Source organism: Anoplopoma fimbria, chromosome 16 (genome assembly GCF_027596085.1).
Source record: "Anoplopoma fimbria isolate UVic2021 breed Golden Eagle Sablefish chromosome 16, Afim_UVic_2022, whole genome shotgun sequence".
NCBI lineage: Eukaryota > Metazoa > Chordata > Actinopteri > Perciformes > Anoplopomatidae > Anoplopoma > Anoplopoma fimbria.
In genome coordinates, this window is record NC_072464.1 from 7,216,419 (window position 1) to 7,239,000 (window position 22,582).

General features: G+C 40.3%; 1 protein-coding gene across 1 annotated transcript; it reads left to right on the forward strand.

Moving 5' to 3' along the window:
* The first annotated feature begins 10,785 nt into the window (after positions 1-10,785).
* Positions 10,786-22,473, forward strand: LOC129105098 (protein FAM171B-like). Its single transcript, XM_054615985.1, has 8 exons — positions 10,786-10,963; positions 16,746-16,979; positions 18,331-18,417; positions 18,573-18,737; positions 19,019-19,189; positions 20,206-20,322; positions 20,763-20,877; positions 21,127-22,473. The coding sequence occupies exons 1-8, from the start codon at positions 10,786-10,788 to the stop codon at positions 22,043-22,045; spliced, it is 1,986 nt and encodes a 661-aa protein (XP_054471960.1). The 3' UTR covers positions 22,046-22,473.
* Positions 22,474-22,582: the final 109 nt, after the last annotated feature.

Genomic DNA, 22,582 nt, shown 5'->3' on the forward strand with positions numbered 1-22,582 from the left:
TGCTCAGAGTCTATGTATATCGCGTCTTTTCCTGTCATTTTTATCAGCTCTCCATTTAGCTGGGTAAAAAATATTGTACAGTTTGCTGTTATGACAAGGAATCTAAAGATGCAGCTAGACATTAAAATGACTGTTTTGAAAATCACATGTTAGAATGAATTACAATGCTTGTGCATTAAAAGCCTTTTTCACATATAGCCTATCCACTTGGTAGTAAAGACCACTGTTTGAAAGGCGGTCCTGGATGATATCAGAGTTTATGAAAACATTAGTGGCCCTGTCCTGCTCTTTATTGAATTTTGGGAAGTTCACACTCAGCAACCCCAGCCAAAGTTTTAAAACACGGGGTCATGTCTGTCAAATGCAATGGACAGTCCTCATCCTCAACGCCTTTTTTCTTGTGACGTTTAAAACATACTGTTTGAAAATATAATATTTGATATGACATATCATATTTATAATATATATATATATATACTGACATCTTCCTCCAATTGGACAATTGACTGCTGGTCGAAGGCCGCATCAAGGTCGCATCTCGGTATCTTCGGGGTGAGCTTGAAGGCTTGCTTGAGTCTGAGCCGAAGTTGTTTCTCGTGAACGTGCGTGATTTCTTCTCATTTTGCGCGGAATCTGAGGCAACAATGACAAGCATTACAAATAGCCAGATAGAAAAACACAATCTTCTCGCTCAACCATGTATATTTAAATGTAAAGCATGCTTGTAGAGCCGGTACCTCTCCGAGACCTGGGCTTATCCAAGAAAACAAAGCCAAACACAAAGACCATACAAATTTGGCCGGAGGGAGCACTTGCCCATGCAGCTACAGAACAGGCACCATGTAACTGTCAACGCCGTCGCCTCACTGGCATAGGAACTATTTCTTATCTCGCTTTGAGTTAAAAAGAAAAGGCCCAAAAGACATTCTCGGCCTCCACCAGCCTCCACCACCCACACACTCAATCTACAGGAACATAAAGTGAGATGTTTGCAAAGTTTGGTGAACCAGAGGAAGGCTGCCGAATCATTTAGAACACCGGAGGAGCTTTTTTAAGGATGCCCTTTGTTGACTTTAGCTCAGATTTCAATACAATCACTTCAGACATACTTGTCTTCAATCCGTCTGACTTAGACCTCCCCGTTCCCACCTGCGCCTGGATAAAGGACTTCCTCACCAACTGCCTACAAATTGTTGAATTTGGCCCCCAACTCTCTCCTCCAACCACAAACTCCACAAGCACCGGCTCTCTAAAGGGCTGAGTCCATTTTTCTAAATGGGCCGGGAGAAAAGCTGCTGGTGGCCTTCCAACGTTCCTCCATTGAGAGTGTACCAGCATACTACATCTCGGTACGGTACGCAAGCTGCTCGGCAGCAGAAAAGAGAATCAAAATCATCCGCTGCCCTCTGCCCTCCCTGGAAGACATCACAAGCTCCTGCTGCCTCTGCGGAGGCAAAAAAAAACGTTATGAAGGGCTCTTCTCATTCTGAACACAGCCTGCTTAACCTGTTGCCCTCTGGCAGGCACTACAGGACCATCAGAGCACGGACCACCAGACTTAAGATTTGTTTCTTTCCCTGGGCGATGAGCACTCTATCAAGCACTGAATGACCCCTCGCATGCAAGATGAGAGTGCAAACCCACTGGATCTTGTGCAATAATGATATTCATACTAGTGTAATGGTTACATTATTGTAGTGCAATTATAACTCTTATTCTAGTTTATTTATTTGACTTATTGTTTTAGTACCTGTGTTGTCGACTGTGGATGTGTGTTTGCTGAAGTTGTTTCGTTATACTGGTGTTTTTTCCTGTTTTATTCCTGTGTCTGTTAACTGCACTGATCAGGGGAAGAGCTCCTAAATCCGTTGTATTCTGTACAATGACAATAAAGGCTTTTTATTTTTTTCGAGCTTACTAGCTTCAGCAAATGAAATCTACAAGTTACAGATCAATAGCAAAATGGGTAGAAATGAAATACCCGCTTTTGTCTTCCTCTGTCTGAAAACATTCATCCATGGTTTGAAAAATTACAAAATATTGCGAACGTAAGTCTTCCACAAATATCATTGTGAGTGCATATTTGCCGTACAAGAACAGCTTTACAAACATAGCAACAGTAGCTAGAAAAGGAGGACCTTGGCCTAGTGAACAATCGATTACAAAATAAACAATGGAAAACAATCAGGTTTTGGTTGAAGATAAGAACTAAAAAACATTTAGTAGAGTGAATATGTACATTTGGTTTGAAAAAGGCAAAGATAAATTAAGTTTCCATATTTATATATATATATTTTAATTATGCTTAAGTTTGGGATTCATTAAGGGATAGACCAACCTGATGTTATGGGAAAGCGTTTAAATAATACAACATTTTAAGGACTCGATAATGCATTTAAGGCTTTTGGCTTGTCATTTTAGGCCACATTGTTACCCTGAAACGGCCATAGTTAGGTTCAGGCAAAAAAACTACTCAGTTAGTTTAGGTAAAATATCATGGTTACCTTAAAAAAAGTGCGTAAACTAAGTAAATGTAAACAACTTAATAAAAGTATGGAAAACGCAGCACAAAAGTCGCCAACGTAACTTCAAAATAACTCAACAACACTTTTGGACACAAACACCGGTCTCCTGGTTGAAAGTCATGTTAGTTTGATCCCTCCACCTCTCTACATCACCAGCTCTGAGCGCAGCATATTCACAGATACGTTGGTCATAAACAGGTGGACAGACATTGAAATGGATAAAAGATAGGCAGGATAGACTGCCTTTGGCCGAGGTAATAGGTTTTCGTAAATCAGAATCAGGTCAGTTACAGATTTAAGAGAACATGTGGGGAAACTGGCTCTCACTTCTTTTTATGGAAATGAAGCAGCTGTTCTTGATAATGCAATTGGATGAGATCCTGCATTCTGCTCATGGAAAGTCAGCTCCGATAGTCTGCTGCAGCTTCACCAGTCTGGAGCATCACAGCTGATGCTCTCAACACCAACTCTATCTATCACTCAGAAAGCACGTCGGCTCTCAGCCCTGTTGTTTCGGTTGCTGAGCAGGGGGGCAGTATTAGCACTGATGTAATTGGACTTGTGGAGCAGCGGCACTGACAAGGCAAGAATAAACGACATCCATTAAAGTCCTATTGTGCTTGTCCTCGTCTTCTCCCCTAATCCCAAAATCCAGCTCATTTCACAGAACAAATGCAGTGTGTAAAAGATTTAGAATTGACCTCTTCTGGGATAAAAAAATAAATAGTTTGACAAACAACCAACAAACTTTTTGATCAGCAAAGGCCTTCTTGGGATTGGGTTTCATGTCTCAGGCTGGGTAATTCTTAATACATAAAGCTCCACTGAAGCTCAGAAGTTTTGGAGACTGAGGTGTAAGAATTAGCTAACGTAAGAAGGGATGCCGAGTTTCTGTAATGAAGTTTGCGGTCTGAATCCTCTATGTTGAGAATTCCAATAACTTATCAGTGCTGTTTGAATTCTACTCATTTATAAAATTGATCTGAAGTTGATTGTACACCCACAATGCAGTATTTACCTTTCTGTAACTTAAATTAGTGTATAATCACCTGAAACTAGGAGTCGTGTTTTTGTAAGCTTAGAATGAAAAGTCTGCCATGTTGCACCTTAATGTTTCTACAGTAGTCCAAAACGGACAAACCAAACACAGGCTTTAGAGTTCTCTTTTTTACCTGAAGGCCACCGCAGCTCTCGAAAGTGAGGGGTGAGTATTCAGTTTGACGTCCAGTGTGTCAATCCTACACACTGGACCTTTAAATCCATATTGTACCAGGTGAATACGTTCTAAATCAACCTACAAATAAAGAACTGTAGGGGAAGGGATAGGCATCCCTTCCTATCTCACCTCTCCACCCTGATTGCCCTCAAATTAGCCTTCCACGGTTGTAAAAGTCACGCCACGTTCTCGTGTTACATAACAAGAAGTGTTGATGGTTATAGCCGGAGTAGCTGAGTTTTTTTACACACCACCTCCTTATCAGTCTGTCATTACAGTGTCAGGCGACGTTCCTTCATGCACATCCTCTGTCTGAGGTGGAGAACAGGATGTTAAGTTAAAGACAGCTTACAGACACTACTGTAGGTCATTATCAAAAGGCAATATTTCACCACTTGCAAAAGGGAGGGGCAACCAGTGTTGACAAAATATAAGCTCTGCTAGAGAAATGAGGTTTCTTTAATTATCTACAGCTCAGATCTGTGTTAATGATTCTCATATCAGAGTCAACGTAATTAACAGTTCCCGACTTGGAAATGGCATTAATGTCAACATTTCAGTCATAATTGGGACTGGGGAAGTCCGATTTTTCTGACGCTTAAAAATCCAGCATTGTTTGCATCCATTTTTACTAGCTAGTAGTCGTCTTCTCCTGATTCATACTGTGGACAATAAAATGTGCATCAAATTGCATGGCAGCTAATAGTTTTTTTAAGTGGCGGACTAACGGACCTACATTCGTTACCGTAGATCCCTTCATCTAGAGAGGCTATATTTCTAGACACATATTTTGCCCATTTTAGGTAATTAAAAGTATATTAATTAAAGGGACAGTGAGTAGGATTTAGTGGTATCTAGTGGTGTGGATTCAGATTACAAACAACTGAATACCCCACGCTCATTTTTCCCTTTCCAACACGGCACTAACTTTAGCCCGCAAGTGCAAAACCCTGGTAAACGCCGTTCACCTCTCTGAGTGGTTATCCCTACTGATATAACACTACTTTAGGAGCAGTGGAAGTCAGACGGCAGCTGGTCGTACCATTGTTTTGTGGCTCACGTAATGGCAGTTTTACGCCTCTGAGAAAACTACGGCGGCGACAGGGAACTTAAAAACACAAAAAGGCTTGAGCTGGTGTTTGGTTTGTCCATTCTGGGCTACTGTAGAAAAGTGGCAGTGTATCATGGCAGACTTCGTAACTTCATGTATATATGATGGGCTCATTCTAGGCTGTCTGACTTTCTAAACTTTTAAAAAGTGTTTATTATCTTTGAATTATATTCCGCGGCATGTCAGTACACCTCTAACATCCTTGCTGATGTTATCAGTATTAATGGAAAGTCATGCACCTGTCTCTCCGGGCAAGGGCGCATTCACCGTGTGACACTGTCTATCACTTTGTCGTGTTTCCTGTCTTACACCCTCACATCAGTTTGTTGCCTCTGGTCCATCTCTGGTATTTTGAAAGAGAGCACAGCTGCAAAGCCTTTCATTTACTCCAATCCACCAGCTGCAGACTTCACCTGGCAGGCTGTCGTCGCTTCCAAAACGGCTTGGACCTATTACCAGAAGAACGTGTCATAATAAGTATTTTTAAGACATACTATACTTTATGATATTGTTAAAAACTGATATATTCATTTTAAAGGTAGTTTGAGATGCAACATGATATCAGCACAACCACTTTTCTTTTACTTTAATGGATTTAATAGCACTGAAACTGCCACTTATTCGATGTAAAGAAAATACTTTATTTCATCCTGCATCTATCTCTTCATCTTCCTGTTAAGATTTGACCTACAGACGTTGGTCATTAATGGCTGAACTAGCAATAAGTGTTCAAAAGTGTTAAAAGGAACTAAATGTAGCTTTTAGGGACCTTATGAACTTTCCCATTGAAATATACCACCAGACCAAATATGGAGTTTTTCATTTGTGTCTTCAAACTCAAAATTTAAGTTTGAAGATACAAAAAATGCAATCAATGCTGATATTATGTTCAAATAAAGATATTGTCATGCCAACATTTATTAGCATTCAGCCTTTTGGGGGTGCAATGTTTAAGATGTGGTAAGTTTAAAAAATCCACAGTCAACAGAATTTGAAGAGACTACAGTTCTGACGTCAATGTATTTTGTCAGAGAAACCTATTGAAATGAGCATATCGTCCTGTCTTGTAAACCACTTGTACCCCGAGAGGCGATAGTGAGTCAATGTCCATGAGCAGACAAAGATTCAGGCCGAATCACAATCTCTACACTCGAGGCCTTGGGTATTTTGATGCGCATTCATGCAAAGTTTGTGAGGGTTTTGGGCTGTCCCACGGTTAAATTGTTGAGTGTTTGAGGGCTCTCTCGCAGACATTTTTAGCCCTTTATGAACTCTTTCCGTAAGTCTGCTTTTCTGCAGCCCAAGGGAATTACCCACAATTCCACATTTCATTCATGTGGCTGATTCTGATTCTGAAACACGGGGTTACCAGTGGAAGCATGAAGACGTTAATCAGAAACATTAAGGATTAAAGATGGAACATAAAAACATGAAGCAGATATTATATTACACATATTTATTCATCAAAATTTAATTTTGTCATTGAAGCTGTTTTTACAAAAACGAGTAAATAGATTATTCGAAACTACCTCTTTTATTGAAAGAAAAGAGCCTGGTAGACGTTGAAATCAATGAGGAAAAAGTATAAAATAAATACCCACAATTGTACATAATATGCTGCACGGTGGTGTAGTGGTTAGCACTGTCGCCTCACAGCAAGAGGGGCCCGGGTTCAGTTCCCGGGCTGGACAACCTTCTGTGTGGAGTTTGCATGTTCTCCCCGTGTCAGCGTGGGTTCTCTCCGGGTTCTCCGGCTTCCTCCCACAGTCCAAAGACATGCAGGTTAGGTGCATTGAAGACTCTAAATTGCCCGTAGGTGTGGATGTGAGTGTGAATGGTTGTTTGTCTCTATATGTCTGCCCTGCGACAGACTGGAGACCTGTCCAGGGTGTACCCTGCCTTCGCCCATTGACAGCTGAGATCGGCTCCAGCACCCTGCGACCCTTAACTGGATAAGCAGGTTACGGAAAATGGATGGATGGATGTACATAATATAGGTAAGGTCAAGGTAACGTGATATGTTGCAGCAAAGAGCTGTCCCATTCGTATTTACACCATTTCAAGCCTTTACAGTCTCTCACAGACGCACCATTGACCGGGTGACGTCAGTAAGTCCATGAGGGTTCAGGGTTTAACGCCTTAGGATGGACATTGGGATGGTTCATTGAGCTGCCCCAAGGGGGTTGTCGCATGAAAGGATCCGTCTTGTGTAAACATGACGTCACATTCTCGTAATCTTAGCAACTCTGGGGAAAAAAACAACCTTGGAAGTAATTGCATTTTCTGATTAGATGCTCTTTACAGGGGAGAGTAGATAATTATTTCTTATTATTGTTGTGTGTTGATTATCTGTTACTTTTAGCTGGTTATGAAAGGTCTAAATGTCATACTGATGCCTCTAAAGATATGGCTTCTCTGTAGTCGGAGCTCAGCAACCGGCAGCAGACACTACGCTGACTGGAGGCCCAGGCCGAACTGCTGGGCCCTCTTGAGGAAGAGAAGCACAGGAGAACCAGGACCAGGACTGTACAGGGTAGACTGTCAGACCCTGCTGCAGTAAAATGAGAGGTTTTCTAAAGGGATTCTGATGCTTTGAAACGATACCGTTTTTGTCCGCAGGGATGTCAAAATCAACACAAAACTAAAATAACCTTAACCTTTAACTTGATTCATGTTTTCATTACTTATCTACCAATCTAAATCAATAACACTTGGCATTCAAATAAGCATGTAAACTTGTCTAACAGAACTGGAATTGCAACCTTTAGCTGGGAGGAAGGCGGGGAGCGGCTGCGGAAGATGGGCCTCAAGTAAATTGTTAGCTGTAGCAACCAACAGTTAGCATTCAGCTAGCACAATCCCCAGCGCTGGGAGTCACAGCGGCGTGGTGGGGTCTAACCTGTGTAACGACAGCAACAGAAAGTTTGCTGATCCAGCAGGGAGTCGGGGAGGTCCACGGTGATCAGACCCCTGGCGAAGTAGTAGTGTGGTGGCGGCGGAGGAGGAAGTGGAAGTAATAGTATAAGTGCTTGTTTCTGTCACTTTGGATTTTGGTCAAATAAACTAATAAATAAGAGACTTTATTTTCTAACTGACTGTACATTAAGATTGTATGGCTCCATTAATAGAGCTGAAATGCTGCCCCTTATTTCTTTGGAGCAGGTGGCCAGATGTTACACATTACACCTTTAAAGACAGGGCAAACTTCTATTTTGCAAGTTATTGTCAGTTCATTTTATTTTGAATACCACTGACCACAAATTTATATAATTGAAAATGATGTCCAGAAAGAGCAAAAAATCAAAAATTGTGGAAGAAAATAATCTCTTTGCTTTATTGGCAAAATCTAATGAACTAGGCAGTGAGTAGAAAAACAAAGAGCAAGTCTATCTGTACTGTGATAAGATTAATAGAGCAGAACGGCCGGGGATGGATCAGTGAGCGGGCACAGATTTTCATCGTGAAAGTGAGCAGATTTGCAAAACAGTCCCCGTAGATGCCGCTATTTATAATGAGAAATTAACCATTACTGTATCTAATTTGTAGCAAATTGATCCCGGAGACTCAGGCTGTCATCCATCCCTCCTGCTTGTGTGTTTAGACTCCGATTTATAATTTGTCAGAGGGGACCGGAGCTGGGAGGACAAATGTGTCAGCTCACTGCATCTCCGTGGGCCTCTGTCAAGGAAGAGCTAAGAAGCCAGCCGAGGAAGGATTCACTCATGTTTTTGGGCCGACAGGAAGCTCCGCAGGCAGACGTTAAAAGGAGCCAATCTTCAGGTGCAAGGTGAAGGATATGATACAGTGAAGCAGGGCATGACTTGACTGCATGAAAGAGGTGTTAATGGGTAATTTGTTGGAAAGGTTACTGGAAGACAAATAGAAAACACAAAGAATGTTGCTTGATAAATGGTCAACCAGAGCAGGAATCCACTTGTTGATAGCAATTCTGACTCGTTACCGAGGTTCCACCTAAAAGCACAAGTCTGCAGTTAATGCTTTCTGAATGTGGGCGGGAATGTGGTTGATGTTCTTTAAATCATCAGAGATTAAGCGCCACAAACCCGGCACACCCTGCTGATGATGTGTGTGCATGATATAGTTTGACACCTTGACTTAATGCAGAGTACGCAATATATGAAGGGACAGGTGACAAATTAAAGAAAAATAACTGAAAAATGAGTGGGGAAACATAATTAATGCAGATGCTTCAGAGGGCAGGAAGGGGTCACTGTATGGGTCGATGACTTAGAAATGATGGGAATCATATGATGTGGCCTTCACAGTCACCAGGTATCTACCACATTTAATACCTATGGAATATTTTGCAGCTTTCAGCAAACTTTAAAACACTGAATGAGGAAATATGTTTTGATGTGTCTGCCCCTTTAGAAAAGTATGATTATAGACAGGGTGTACAGGTGGACGGGTTAGAATGGGAGTGTTTATATTTAGGCCTCTTCTAAATGTTGAAGATGACATTAAGACAAAGCAAAGAAGCTTGATTAAAAAAAAAGAAAGGGGGAAACTGGAAACATTTAGGATGGACATTCAAGTATACAATACAATAAGTAAACACTTCTCTAAATCTGTTCATTCTCCATTGAGTATTTTTAAGCTATTTAAAAAAAAGGACAAAAAGGACTGAAAATACAGTTTCCTGCAAAGCTAGGATAACTGCTTGCATGCAGGTGTGCAGACTGCAGTGTGGACACATTTTGTGAACACAAAATGAAATGAAAAGAAAGGTAAAAAAAGATGTAGAATAAATGTTAAATATTTAATGAATCTATTTATTAGACCTGGAGGGAGTCCCACAGAACTGTTAACAGTCACATTGATAGCAGTAGTTATATTTATATGTGTCATTCACTACTACCACCACAACTGACCAAAAGTACAGTTATGTACAAATCGAGGGCAGACTTTCAGGTTAAATGTTTTTATCATGATTTTCATCAGATATGTTAAAAAATGTATGGGATTATTAATGGCTCACTGAGACTCAGTGTTTCAGTTGGTAAAGCATTGCATTATCCCCATCTAGTGGTAGAAATCCGTTGATGCAAGTGTTTGTTTTTTTAACAGAATGGGAATCAGCTTTATTGGCCAGGGATGAGAAGATACTAGGAGTTGGACTCTGGTCTTTGTGGCTCTCATAATACACATAAATAGAAATATAGCTAAAAACAAGAACAACAAAGATGAACAAGACTAAACATAAACATTTAGCTATTATTTACAAAGAAGAGTAACTTAGTAGTAGTAGTAGTAGTAGTAGTAGTAGTAGTAGTACACATATTGGGAGTATTTTTTGTGTTTATGTGAAGCACCTTGTAGACTTTTTTGTTTTTGAAAATATAAATAAAGGATATAATAAGAATATTATTATTAAATATAATAAGTGTTATTGTTATTATTATTATGATTATACATATTTAAATTATATTTTCTAAGACAAAAACAATTACAGAGTGCTTTACATAAACACAGAAAATAGATTTAACAGTCAAGAAATAGATTTCTTTTCTTTTATCTAACAGATCTTTTTTTTTTTTATAAATGTTTCGAAAAATGTAATGCCAGTTTATAAAAATGAGTCTTCAAACGCATCACCAGCACTGATCCTATAACTCTATGAATAAATCATTAATAATAATAATAATAATAATAATAATAATAATAATAATAATAATAATAATAATAATAATAATAATAATAATAATAATCTGTGGGCCTCAGAGGCCGTTTAAAAGGGGAGGAGTTTGTCTGCGCAGTTTGAAGAGCAGTCTGACAGCAGAGTCGTGAGGATGGCGGCGCAGTGGCCATCTCTGTTCGTCTACAAGTTATAAACTGGATGTAAACTGGACCTGTGATGGATGAAAAGTGACTTCGATTTACAGCTTTTTTTTTTTTGTTTTCCTCCCAAAGTCATGCGCCTGTTGATCTGTGTGCTATCTGCGCTGATTTCATGCGGGGATGGGAACGGGACTGGAGAGTTCACTTCTGCCGGACAGTCTCTGCATATCAATGACAGGAACTTTTCAAACCGGGATCACATGAAACAAGAGGCTTTTCAGCACCGACAACGAGCTCTCGATGCCTTGTCAGGTTTGTGTGGCCTTCACTGTCTCACTGGGCGTCTTAAACTCTAGTCCAACTTGTCAGATTTATCATTATAGGCCTACAAATGTGCATTATATATCTTTGATGCAAGCTGAACATAAATGACATTGTAGCTGGAGAATGAGGATTAATGTTGGTAATTTGACTTTTTATTATTATTTCTACTCTATTAACCATCATATTATAGGTTTTTCTCCAACAGATTAAACACTCCCATGTCCTCATTTTGTCTGCCCAGACCATCTGTATCAGGATTTGCTCGCAAATCTGCTGATCAGTTCATGAGTAATAGCCTGTGTGATGATGGAGCTGGCTGCTGTCATCTCATGACTAACTGCTTCTCCCATCTGTCCCTTTTTTTTCACTGCCTCCCCATCACTCACACAGCAATTAATCAGTTCATATGAGCATTATTCATACATTGTAACAATAGTAACCCTTCAAAGGATATTGCCAAAATATTCATTAAAGTAAAAAAAAACTGGTCCATTATTGTTAAACATGTGTTTGGATGCTCAACTTAGAGGGCCCTTAATATTACCCACTCTGCATTATTATGTCACTCGTATCAAGTGTTTACACTCCTTCTTCTTTGTGTCACGAGGCTGTTTTAATTTCCAAAGAGAAAAAATCCCTCTCTAAAGCGTGTCTCACTCTCTCTCTCTCTCTCTCTCTCCCACACACACACACACACACACACACACACACGGATGCATGTGCTTGTCATGGCAATGTTCTTGTTCACAGCCGAGCGGCGGAGAGGAGCTGAAAGAGGGATTTGTGACCCTTTTCATCAACTGATTCATGACTTATTCATGCCGCTGTGGGAGTACATTACCATCCGTCATCACATGATCCTCGGGTCTGCGTTGTCGGCCCAAACACTTGGAAATGCACCCAAGCATGCTGTTGTCACTCTCACCCTCCCCGACCCCCCCACCCCACCCCGCCGACATGCGTTGTGTCCTGCCAAGCCTTCTCGTCTTAGCCTCCCTTCTGTACAGAGTTGGCTCTCAGGAGAAGGATTGCTCACTCTCCACTTCTACTTTTAAACAAAAAGAGAATATTTAAATATAATAATGTACACCAAAAATAATCCTGATGACACTCATTTATGAGATTTATTGTTGTCCCTTCATGATGGGCAAAGCAACGGATTTAAAGATTTAATCAATCACCCCAGGGGAGGATTTTAGTTATTTGACAACAGTACTGGTGGTTGTTCAGACATTAAGCCTTTGTGCCCTAACCCGACTCCACCCTAAGCATCTTTTCTATTCAATTCGTCTCAGTTCAGTTTGATATTGCTGACTTGTGCCCGAGGGCGATTTGGCCCACATATGAAAGGGTGCACTTGTGTTTTCCTCCATCGGTGGAATGTATGGCCTAATTCCAACACACGGACAAAAACAAGCATGTTTGTGGGGAGGGTTGGGGGGTGGGGGTCAGCAGAGATAAGTCCCTGTTGGACCATCTGTTTGTGCTGCCTGGTGGTCTCATAGAACTGACCAGTCATCATGTTTTCGCCTCTTGATTTTGACCACAATCTGTGGTGAAAAGATAATAATGTAACACTGAAATTGCTTGATACGTCAGCCGAAGCAAATATGGTGTTTTTCTATAATAATACCTTTCCATTCTAATTTTTGCCACATTCAATTCTTGAAAACGCAGCTTTGTTATTTAGTCTTTGATCAGTGGAAACATCTTCCTTGCTCTATGAATGAAAATGTATTTAGTAAGAGTTCACAAGTGGATAAATAAATGGTTTGAAAACACTTCACTTCGGTAAATGCATTATTTTATTGGACACCATTGCTGTCATTTGCTCGGTAATAACAGTATTCAAGCAATATCACTCACAATGTGGGATCAATTTCTCATCTGCCTCAGCGGCCTCAGACGGCCCATTTCAATCCACTTCATAAACCTCTTTGTGGCGTGGTTCAGTGCGCCAAATGGGGAGATTATAGTAATCTGGCACGAATCATCTCCACTTCAGATCCAGTGACCCCCTTCTGTTATGTTTGGCCACTACAGCAGAGCATACATAAAGCTCCCAAAACAAGCATCCTCTTGTCCATCTGCACTGGTGCATGTATCCCAGTGGGTTGACACTAACACTGCCAAATATAGTCTTTCATGTTGAGGATGAAAACCCAAGCACTCCTGTATGGAAGCCCATTTCTGCCACTGTGATGAAAAATAAAAGGGCCAGTAAGTTATAACATTTGTGGAAATGGGCTTCAATATGTGTAACAGAAGAAAGCGTATCGGAGCGCAAGTGATTATATTCTCATTATTTTGTGATACTAAGCTATTATTTTAAGATCCTTATTGTGAGATGCTTAGTCATTATTTTGATTACCTACCATTATTTTGTGATACTAAGCCATTATTGTGAAATGCTAAAAAATATTTTGAGATACTGAGTCAATACTGTGAAATGCTAAATCATTATTTGGAGATACTAAGTCATTATTTGGAGTACTTACTTAATATTTTTGAGATACTAAATCATTATTGTGAGGTGCTAAGACATTATTTTGAGATACTAAGTCAGAAGATTAAGTTAGTAACTCATAATTTTGTGATACTAAGTCAAAATATTCAGATAGTTTCTCTTTTTTTCAAAAGTCTTTCTTTTTAGAGACTAACTCACTACTTAGTCAGAATATTGAAAAGATTCTCATTATTTTTTAGATACTTAGTCATTATTTTAGATGCTAACTCAACAGTATCAGATAGTTCTTGATTATAATGACCTAAGGGATTTTTATTTGTTTTTATCCTACAGGCTTATTATAATGGGCTTCCATACTCCAGCTACTCACAACAGGAGAAGTTCGCCTCCAAAGCATTCTGCCAGAACTGGTTTATTTTTACCCAAAATATGCTCTTTTTTGAAACCTATCCAAATAGATTTGTTGCAGAAACCAAAGGAGATTTCTAGCAGAAAGATTGCCAACTCCTCCAATACGCTGTAGCTCCTGGCATTTGTCTGCTCCTTATCAAAGGGAATTGTTTGAGGCAATGATATGGGACGATCTGGTTTTGGCACCTACTGAAATATTGTGAAAGCTGGTAACATAAGGCATGGCTTTGTAAGTTTTCAGTAAAGCTCTGGTCTTTTAGCAGCAGGATTATCAGCATCACACCAGCATCAGTGTCGGAATGCCACCATTAATGAAAAATGAAGACATTATGACCCAGTGAGATAGCTGCTATAGCAATATTGCAGTATCCAGCTACTAATAAAAAGTGCAGTAAGGACATTTTTATAGCCTCCTAGCATGAAACTAACTATGGTACTGTAGCTGCGGAGGGTTGATGATGAGCTGCCTGCTAAGATGTATGGCTCCCAAAACTCTCTGGCTCTTTCTGGACCGGACTGCATAGGAACAGTACACTTCAGTTGATAATATTTATGGCAGGGCAAAAGGTGAAAGGAAGATACCTTGGCTGCTGCCCAGCCCTGGCAGACTTTTGCAGCTCTACAAAGTAGGTACTATTGCTTCTTAGAAGTTTTTTTGAAGAGCTGTTCATGGATTCATGACGTTGTTGAGGCCCAGTTTTTTTAAAACTGGTCCGTGCAATCATTTTTGCTGTTGTTTTTTGGTCTTAAATGTGCTGTTTTAATCCAATGCTAGGCCACCTTCACAGCTGAATGACTGCAGGTGTTCGGAACATCCATTCATGTCACCAGAAAACATATTGCCATGGTTTGTTTCTGCAAACCAGGGGAAACATAGACTGTTGATGTTTCTGAACCAAAAATACGTTTCATAAATACGTTTCATATCAGCCTCGGATCACGCTAGCATTGGTTACCATGTGGTTAAGATTGTGCAACAATAGGTTAGGTTTGTGAAACAATCTACTTGGTTAAGGTAAGAAAAAAGATCATGATTTGTGTTGAAATAATAACATAAAAATGCAAAGTAACAACCATAGCACCGCAACTAGTATAATTAAATAACAGCCGCCCTTAACGGACCTGCTTACGTAACAATTGTAACAATTTTACTTAACCGGCGAAACTCCAGATTTACTTTTTGTTTGATACGGGACACTAAGGGCGATGTCCTGGGTGAAAGTCCCAATTTTTTCTTGTCACTTTGGGGGCAGCAGAATACACAAGTTATGCTATGTTTGCACCACAAGCGGCAAAAGCAACATAAACGTGGCCAGCTACATTGTCGGGGAGTCAGCGTTGAAGTGTTGCGGGGGGGATTGTGTCGACGAGTGGTTGAGCAACACTTCAACGCTGACTCCCCGACAATGTAGCTGGCCACGTTTATGTGTTGCTCAACCACTCGTCGACACAATCCCCCCACAATCCCTTTAGAAAACCTAATTTTACTTCAGCAGGCGTCTCCCTTTCCTCCAACAGGCCTAGCAATACGGACTGGGCCTCCAGCAGCACAGGGTTGATGTTAGCTCTCAGGGGAGTCCGATGGAGCAGCGAGGCAAAGCTCTGCTCTTGCCCGTGCTTCCTATACTGCAAGTTGAAGGCTGCAGCTTAACCCAATCTGGGTGGGTCCGCGGTGGGCTGTTCGCTGCCGGAGGCCCCGACGGAGTCTGAGCTGAAGTACTTTCTGGTGAACCTGGTACAGGATCCGACCCAGTGGCTCTGATGACAAGCCTTAAGAATAACTATAGTTCCTCATAGTAACTTAATGACTGTTGGGTTTGGGTTGAAATAACTACAGAAAGGTTGTTCTTGAAGTACTGAAATCGTATGACAAATAGGTCAACGTTAACTTCTGGTTTCACACTTGACACAAACAGTGGTCTCCTAGATGAAAGTCCTGTGTTTTTGGACCCATCTGTCCAACCTAACCTCCTGTCTTTGTAATCTTTATTGCTCTTCATTCTGGGTTAAACTGGGCTATATACAATTTACAGTGCATTAGTTTTCATATGTATAGATAGAAACAGTGTATGAAAGCCTGCATGCACTAATCCTTGGTGGGATATTTATCTTTTCCATGACCACCATTTATTCATATGGTCAACTGATGTATCACTGAGCATCCCTTCATTGTAATGCAACACAACACTATACCTCTGAGAAATAAAGTCTTGTCGTCTTGTTGACCCACTATTGGGTGTCGGTGGGCAGTGTGAGAGTGGCTAATTTGGTTTGTGGATAAGGTGACACATTATCACTTGGCCCTAAATGGGATTCTCTAGGAGCTACCTGAAAATATGTAACGATTATTGGAAATATGCACTGTACTTAGCTGTCTGCATGCTGATGTAGCATAATGTTGTCTTGAATGCAAGCTTTGCTGAACTAATTGGCCAATTTTACCATTTGTATTTGTGTCCACCTCTGTAAAATCTGCTGGGATTACTTGATTGATATTCTCCAGGGATTCTGCAAATTACTTTTCCTGTTGTGCTGTCAATAAGGTCCCTTCTAGGTTAATTGGAAAGGCAGGCAACTCCATTGTGTTAAAGCATGCAGTTGGACACCTTACAATTACTTTTAATGCAGTCCAATCTGCAACAACTACTGACTTCGAGGAGTTTATAATAATACATTTTGCTAAGAGTTTGCTGGGGGTGGAATTTTTGAGATTATAATTTGTGCTGTTTAATTTGATTGCATTATATTTTTAGGTGTTCTTATTATTTTCACCATCCCTTGTATATAATGTGTGAATCTGAACTTGTAGGAATTGTTTCATCCTTTTAAAAGCAGTACTATTGCCATTCCAAATCCATCTTTGTCTTAACCACATTTTTTATTTTTCCCTAGATTCTGCTTTTGACCTAAAGGTCCAGGTTAACAACGTGCTGAGTCGTCAGTACCTGAGCCAGGCGGCGGTGGAGGTCTACATCAACTACACAAGGACCAACACCGCTCTAACTGGGGAGGATGGCAGTGTTTTGCTCCATGTACCTTACCAAACTGGGATGCCAATCACAATTGTGGCCAGCAAGGATGGCTACATTTGCACACTGCTGCCTTGTAAAACCAACAGAATGCCAAGTAAGATATTTAAAGTGTGGTTGTGCTCCATGTTGGAATTGTTTAGCTGAATCACCACAGATAATGAGCTTTTGTCTGTTGAGGTGGAGCTCAACCAATCGTTTCAGCCTCTAAAAAGTCATTGTATAACTTACAAACAATCGGTTGTGTGTGTTTGTTTGACACACAAAGTCACATTATGTGAATCTGAATTTAAAATCCACACAGAAGGATAGATAGCAGGTTTTTTTCTTAAATGAGGACATTTCAAACAGGGTCATGTAAAAAAACAATCATAGAAAATGTGAGCTCAAATATTTAAGTGATTTTCTACACTGGTTGATATTGCAGGGCATACTTTTTCTTCACCCAACTGCATTTGAAACCTAACAAGGTGCAGCACTCAAGCAAAGCTAGTAGGGAACATTTTATAACCCACGTCTGGAGTGTATGTGCCTCCCCCTGTCTCTGTTGCTCATCTGCCATCTTCAGTGGGGAACATGTATATGTTCTCTCAGCCCTATGTTCCCTCAGATCAGTACATCCACTGGTGCTATGGTTCTGATGGTCCATTATTTCAAAAGGCCCATTGCTCTAAAAATACATGGCTAATTTTATGTAATTCTGCACCATCCTTATATTTTTCCTACTGTGTCAAAGCCATAATCCGCCCTAACCCTAACCCCAACCTGTAACCCTAATCCTGATTGGTTTACCCTGATATTCTCACTCTAACCCTAACCAGTTTAACTCCTCATGACTTAACCTAACTAATCCAACCAACAGGAAATGAGTACTCGCCAAACTGCCTGCCTGTTATCGGATATTGTTATTGCGGCATTTCAAGAAGTCTCAGACAGATTTTAACATGGGCCAAGGATGGGGCTAAGCGAACAAAGGTCCTAATTTGGAACGGAAAAAAAGTATGTGAGGGAACATATAGTCTAATTTGGGATGGAAAAAAACGTTAATTAGGGAACATAGGGCTTAATTTGGGTTGGACAATTAGATCATGAGGGATCATTGGGTGAAGGGAACACATAACTTATTTGGGATGAACATAAAGTTTATGAGGGAACATAGGGCTGAGGGAACTAAGGGCCTTATTTCGGATGGACAAAAAGTTTATGGGGGAACAGTAAACTGAGGGATGTTTGCGCATAATTTAGGATGGACAGAATGTTTGTTTTTCAAGTAACAGTTTAGATAAGCCCTTGCCAGAACAGTGAACTCACCCATTTCTTGCCTCAGTGCCAAGGTAGATATAACACAATGTCACACTGCCATCTATTGGAAAAAACTGCACATTTTTAAAGGAAGTACTCATTACTAATTTACCATCATTCCCCTTCCTATTTTATCTTTTATGTAGTATTTTCGTCCGTGACCATGTCTCTACTTGGCCTGAATCCGGGGAACATCTGGCTCTTCGATGATTCTGTCCTGATCACTGGCAAAAGTGAGTACTGTATATATTGTTAAATTCACTCTTTTCTTTTTTTCTTTCTTTTTAAGAAACACATTGTATAGTCCAAAAATTATGGCACTGAAAGGAAAATACACATATTTTATGTACACATATTTCCAGCTGTTATTTTTCAAGTTTTCCTGTAGTTGCAGATGCTGCTGCACAGCCTTTTGTCCAGTTTCCCAAGAGCCTGCTGAATCTGACAGACAGCAGTAATGCCACCTCGTTTAAAGCCTACCTGACCATCCCCAAGCTGCCGTCAAAGGAGGAAAGCTTTCTTCACACGTTGGGCATCATGAGCAGTAAATCAGGTATGCAGTGACAGTATTCTGAAAACAATTAATTGGTCATAACACTGCAGACAATATGTAGATTACATACTCATTTGAACCGGGACTGTCTCATATTTCTACCAAAAAAACGAACATTTTCCTTCTGAGGCTGTAATAAACACATTCAAATTGTAACAATGTTACAATGTCACCATTTAGATAGTGTGTTTATTCATGAATATTTAATTTAAGACAATTTCATGAATTCAGTTGGTCTAATCCACGTATCCTCTTAAGCTTTACCTCCTCTGTTTTTTAAGGATACGTCAGTGTGGAGTTGAGTCCGGTGGCGGCTGTCAGTGTGCAGCTTTTCTCAGGAGACACGGAGCTCCATGTGAGTGGGCCAATACAGATCAGCCTCAGCATTCCAGACAGCTGTGGACTTCAGGCTTCCAATGTGGTTCCAGCGTGGTTCCTTAACCGGACCACTGGTGAGTAGAATTCAAAGTCAAACACAAAAATCTAGCCTATTTGATTTTAGAAGAGTTGGGAAAGTAAGGAGGATTCCATGGCCTCTACAGAGACATAACTCATCGCAACAGTTGGTAACTTTAATAAAAATAAATGTTTGTCATTTTTGCGCCAACTGTCACTGTATCCTGATTGTAGTACATAAAATAGATAATCTATAAAAACGTTGAGTTATTCTGCCTCTTTTTAGTTCTCCTAATGGCATCAGCCAGGAGGAAAAACCACCAATCAGAGCCAATGAGTCTCTGAAGCATCACTGCTTGTTAAATATGAATCAACATTCGGTTTTTAGAAACATATTTTAGTGTACTGTTCAGCTGTAAATTGAGAAAGACTGTGACCTGAGCGTCATGTTGAAAACCGGCGAGCCAAAACCAAGCACCGTCCACCAACCAGAGCAAACTTTCCCATGTCCAAAATGTCATGAGGCAAATTAACTGTTGTCTCGCAAAGTCCAAACAAAAAGTCAATAAGATCATGTTGTTTATGTGTTGGCATGTATTGTATAAAAAAGATCTGCATGGCATTGGCTAAACAGAAAAGGTGGTCTGTAAAGATTCCTCAAAGTGATATTCATTATCTGACCTAGAAATCCTTCCCACTTATTAATGGGAATATTTTTAGATAATTTAATTAACTGAAGGCTAATAGATATAAGTAAATATGTTAACATAAATATAGAGATAATACAGATGGGGCCTAATGCGTAGGACCTAATTCTGATTCTCAAGAAAGTGTTGGGTCATTCTGGGTCTACAAAACGGTCAAAAGATACAAACGTGGTTAACTGTAATATGGGATATAGATTAATAAGGCTGTTTCATTACGTTCCCTTCACATTAACAATGTCTTTGGAAGGGAATGAGCACGTTTACTTTTTAAGGTCTTACAGGATTGTGCTAGTTGTGGAAAAAATTCAAGACAATGTTGTAAAAACAGTGTTGAGTTTGTTTTGTTGTCTGTTTGTTTAACATAGGTGGATGGATGAGAAAGGGGCTCGGGAAGGTGGTGTCAGTAGAAGGGAAACTCATGTGGACATTCACGGCACCTCACCTTGGTTACTGGATTGCAGCACCTTTGTCATCCACCAGAGGCAAGTTCTCACCCTAAATATGTTTATCTAATGTAATACAGTTTTTTGGTTTTTTTCTGACACTACCAACCTTGGCATGTTCCAATGTCACAGGACAATGTTGTGGTAGTAAATTAAATGTGTCAGATGGAAATTTATGAATGACAAGCATCGCCTTTGTAATGGTTGTTTTAAAGGTATTTTAAAATGGAGTTGCTCTGATTGTGGGGTTTTTTCTAACAAAAAAAACCCAATGACTATAAAGACATTTTATTTTTACATTTTTATTGAAAATAATTGGACCAAAACTGGTCTGGGTCAGTGGGAAAAAAGCTAAATATATATTTAATGGCCTTTATAACATTATGCATACAAAATGCACCTTGTTTATTTTCATTTTTATTGTATGAATGTATTATATTTCATCCAAACTAATTCTTCTGACTATCTATATGCTTTAGGTTTCTTCGGACTTGCCATCCTCATCTCACACCATTCATCTCTCCTGATGTTTGTCCTTGGAGGAATGCTTGTTACTGTCACCTGTCTCCTGGTTGGGTTATTGTTCTATTGCAGGTAACAGAGGCTTTCAGCTCATATTTGTCCATACAGTATTTACTAAAAGTTGTGGCTAAGTGAATGAGCATGGCATGAGTATTTTATCAGATTCAGTATTCCTTTAGAAGCACTTTGATATCATTAAATTCATTATTCTCGCAGATTTAATGCTTATAAAGTCTGTATTTTTACTGTGTTATCATGAAGTGTATGCAGCGTGAGTTTCATTGGCCTGGCTTTGATTGATGCAAATGTTTCTGTCTACAGACGTTCACTGAGAGAAACTAAAACAAAGATCCAATCAGTGATGAGAAAAGACCAAACCACCTCAACATGTGACTGTCAAGTCTTCGAAGTATCTTCAGCGGAGGGTGGAATGAACCATTCATTAGCAGAAAGGGGGGATGATCGGCACAATGCCACTGTTATTTCTATGCACAACGCCGATGTAATAGCCAACCCCAATGCTGTGACCATCAGGGTTGGGCGTAATGAAATGGGGCAAAACACTGACCTGAACGATCTGATGGGTTTGAACGAACCCACAGATCTGATCAGAGCTCCGGCCTCTCTTACAGATAATTTGTTTTTCTACAACCAGCCTGTTGCCATTTTTCATGCTCCTGCATTCTTCCACTTGGAGGAGCAGCTGGAGCAGGATCAGTGGAGCAGGTCGTCCACTCTTCCCTGCGCTGGGTCTGCAGCTGAGCCGCCGAGTCAAGACACCTACACTAAGACTCTGCCAAAAGGTCCCTCTGCCACCCAGGACCAGGCAGAGGAAAATGAGGACCAGCTCGGGGTTCTAGAGGGCTCTGAGGCTGCAACTTCAAGCAGCACATCCAGGGGTCACTTCACCCTTACGGAGTCAGCGTCAGTCCCAGGGACGTTGAATAAAATAAGGGCCAGTGGCAGACACTCGGTGCACACCTTGGCAGAACTTTCTAAAATCCCCTCAACCCAGCCTCCTCGAGCCTGGTTTGTGTCACTGGAGGGTAAACCATTAGCTGAGATCCATTACGCTGTGTCAGAGCAGCAGAGGCGGCGAAGGCCAGTCGAGAGGCGTGAAACCAGCTTAGACTCTGGAGTGGATATGAGCGAACTGAACCAGACGCCTGGAAGGAGGGCCGTAACTCTGGAGCGTAATGCCACTTTTGTCAAAAGCAGTAAACATGCACCTCCACAATAAAAGCCCTTAACACCTCCATGCCTAACGCCCCCTGAGTTTGTATGAACAGCATCGGTTCTATGTGTGACACAAGATTTTACTTCTTATTGCTTCATGTTTTTCATCAATGTTAAGGCGCTAATCCAAGTTGTGGGTAGAAGCCCATTTCTACCATCGGATTCCACACAGACTGTGTTGTGACTGTTGTGCATGTACAAAAGTGTGAACAGTCCAAAGCAGAGAATGTGGATTTAGCAGTTGTTTTTCACAAGTTTTAACAAGAAACATAGCAAATTTGTGTCAGATATAATTTCCTACTGTTAAATTGCATAGTTGTCAACTATTCCTTCAACGTGTGTAAAAAAACAGCAACGTGATTGAGATTAATGAGGTCAAACACTGCCATATTGACCACTCTTACATTTTTTATCCCCCCAGATTAACGGACAGACTACCATGGCTAATTAAACATGATTTTGTTATTTTAACTATGTTACTTGATTTGTCTTTGTACATATTTGTTTGTTCATGTTTTCATGTATATTGTCATGAAGTGAA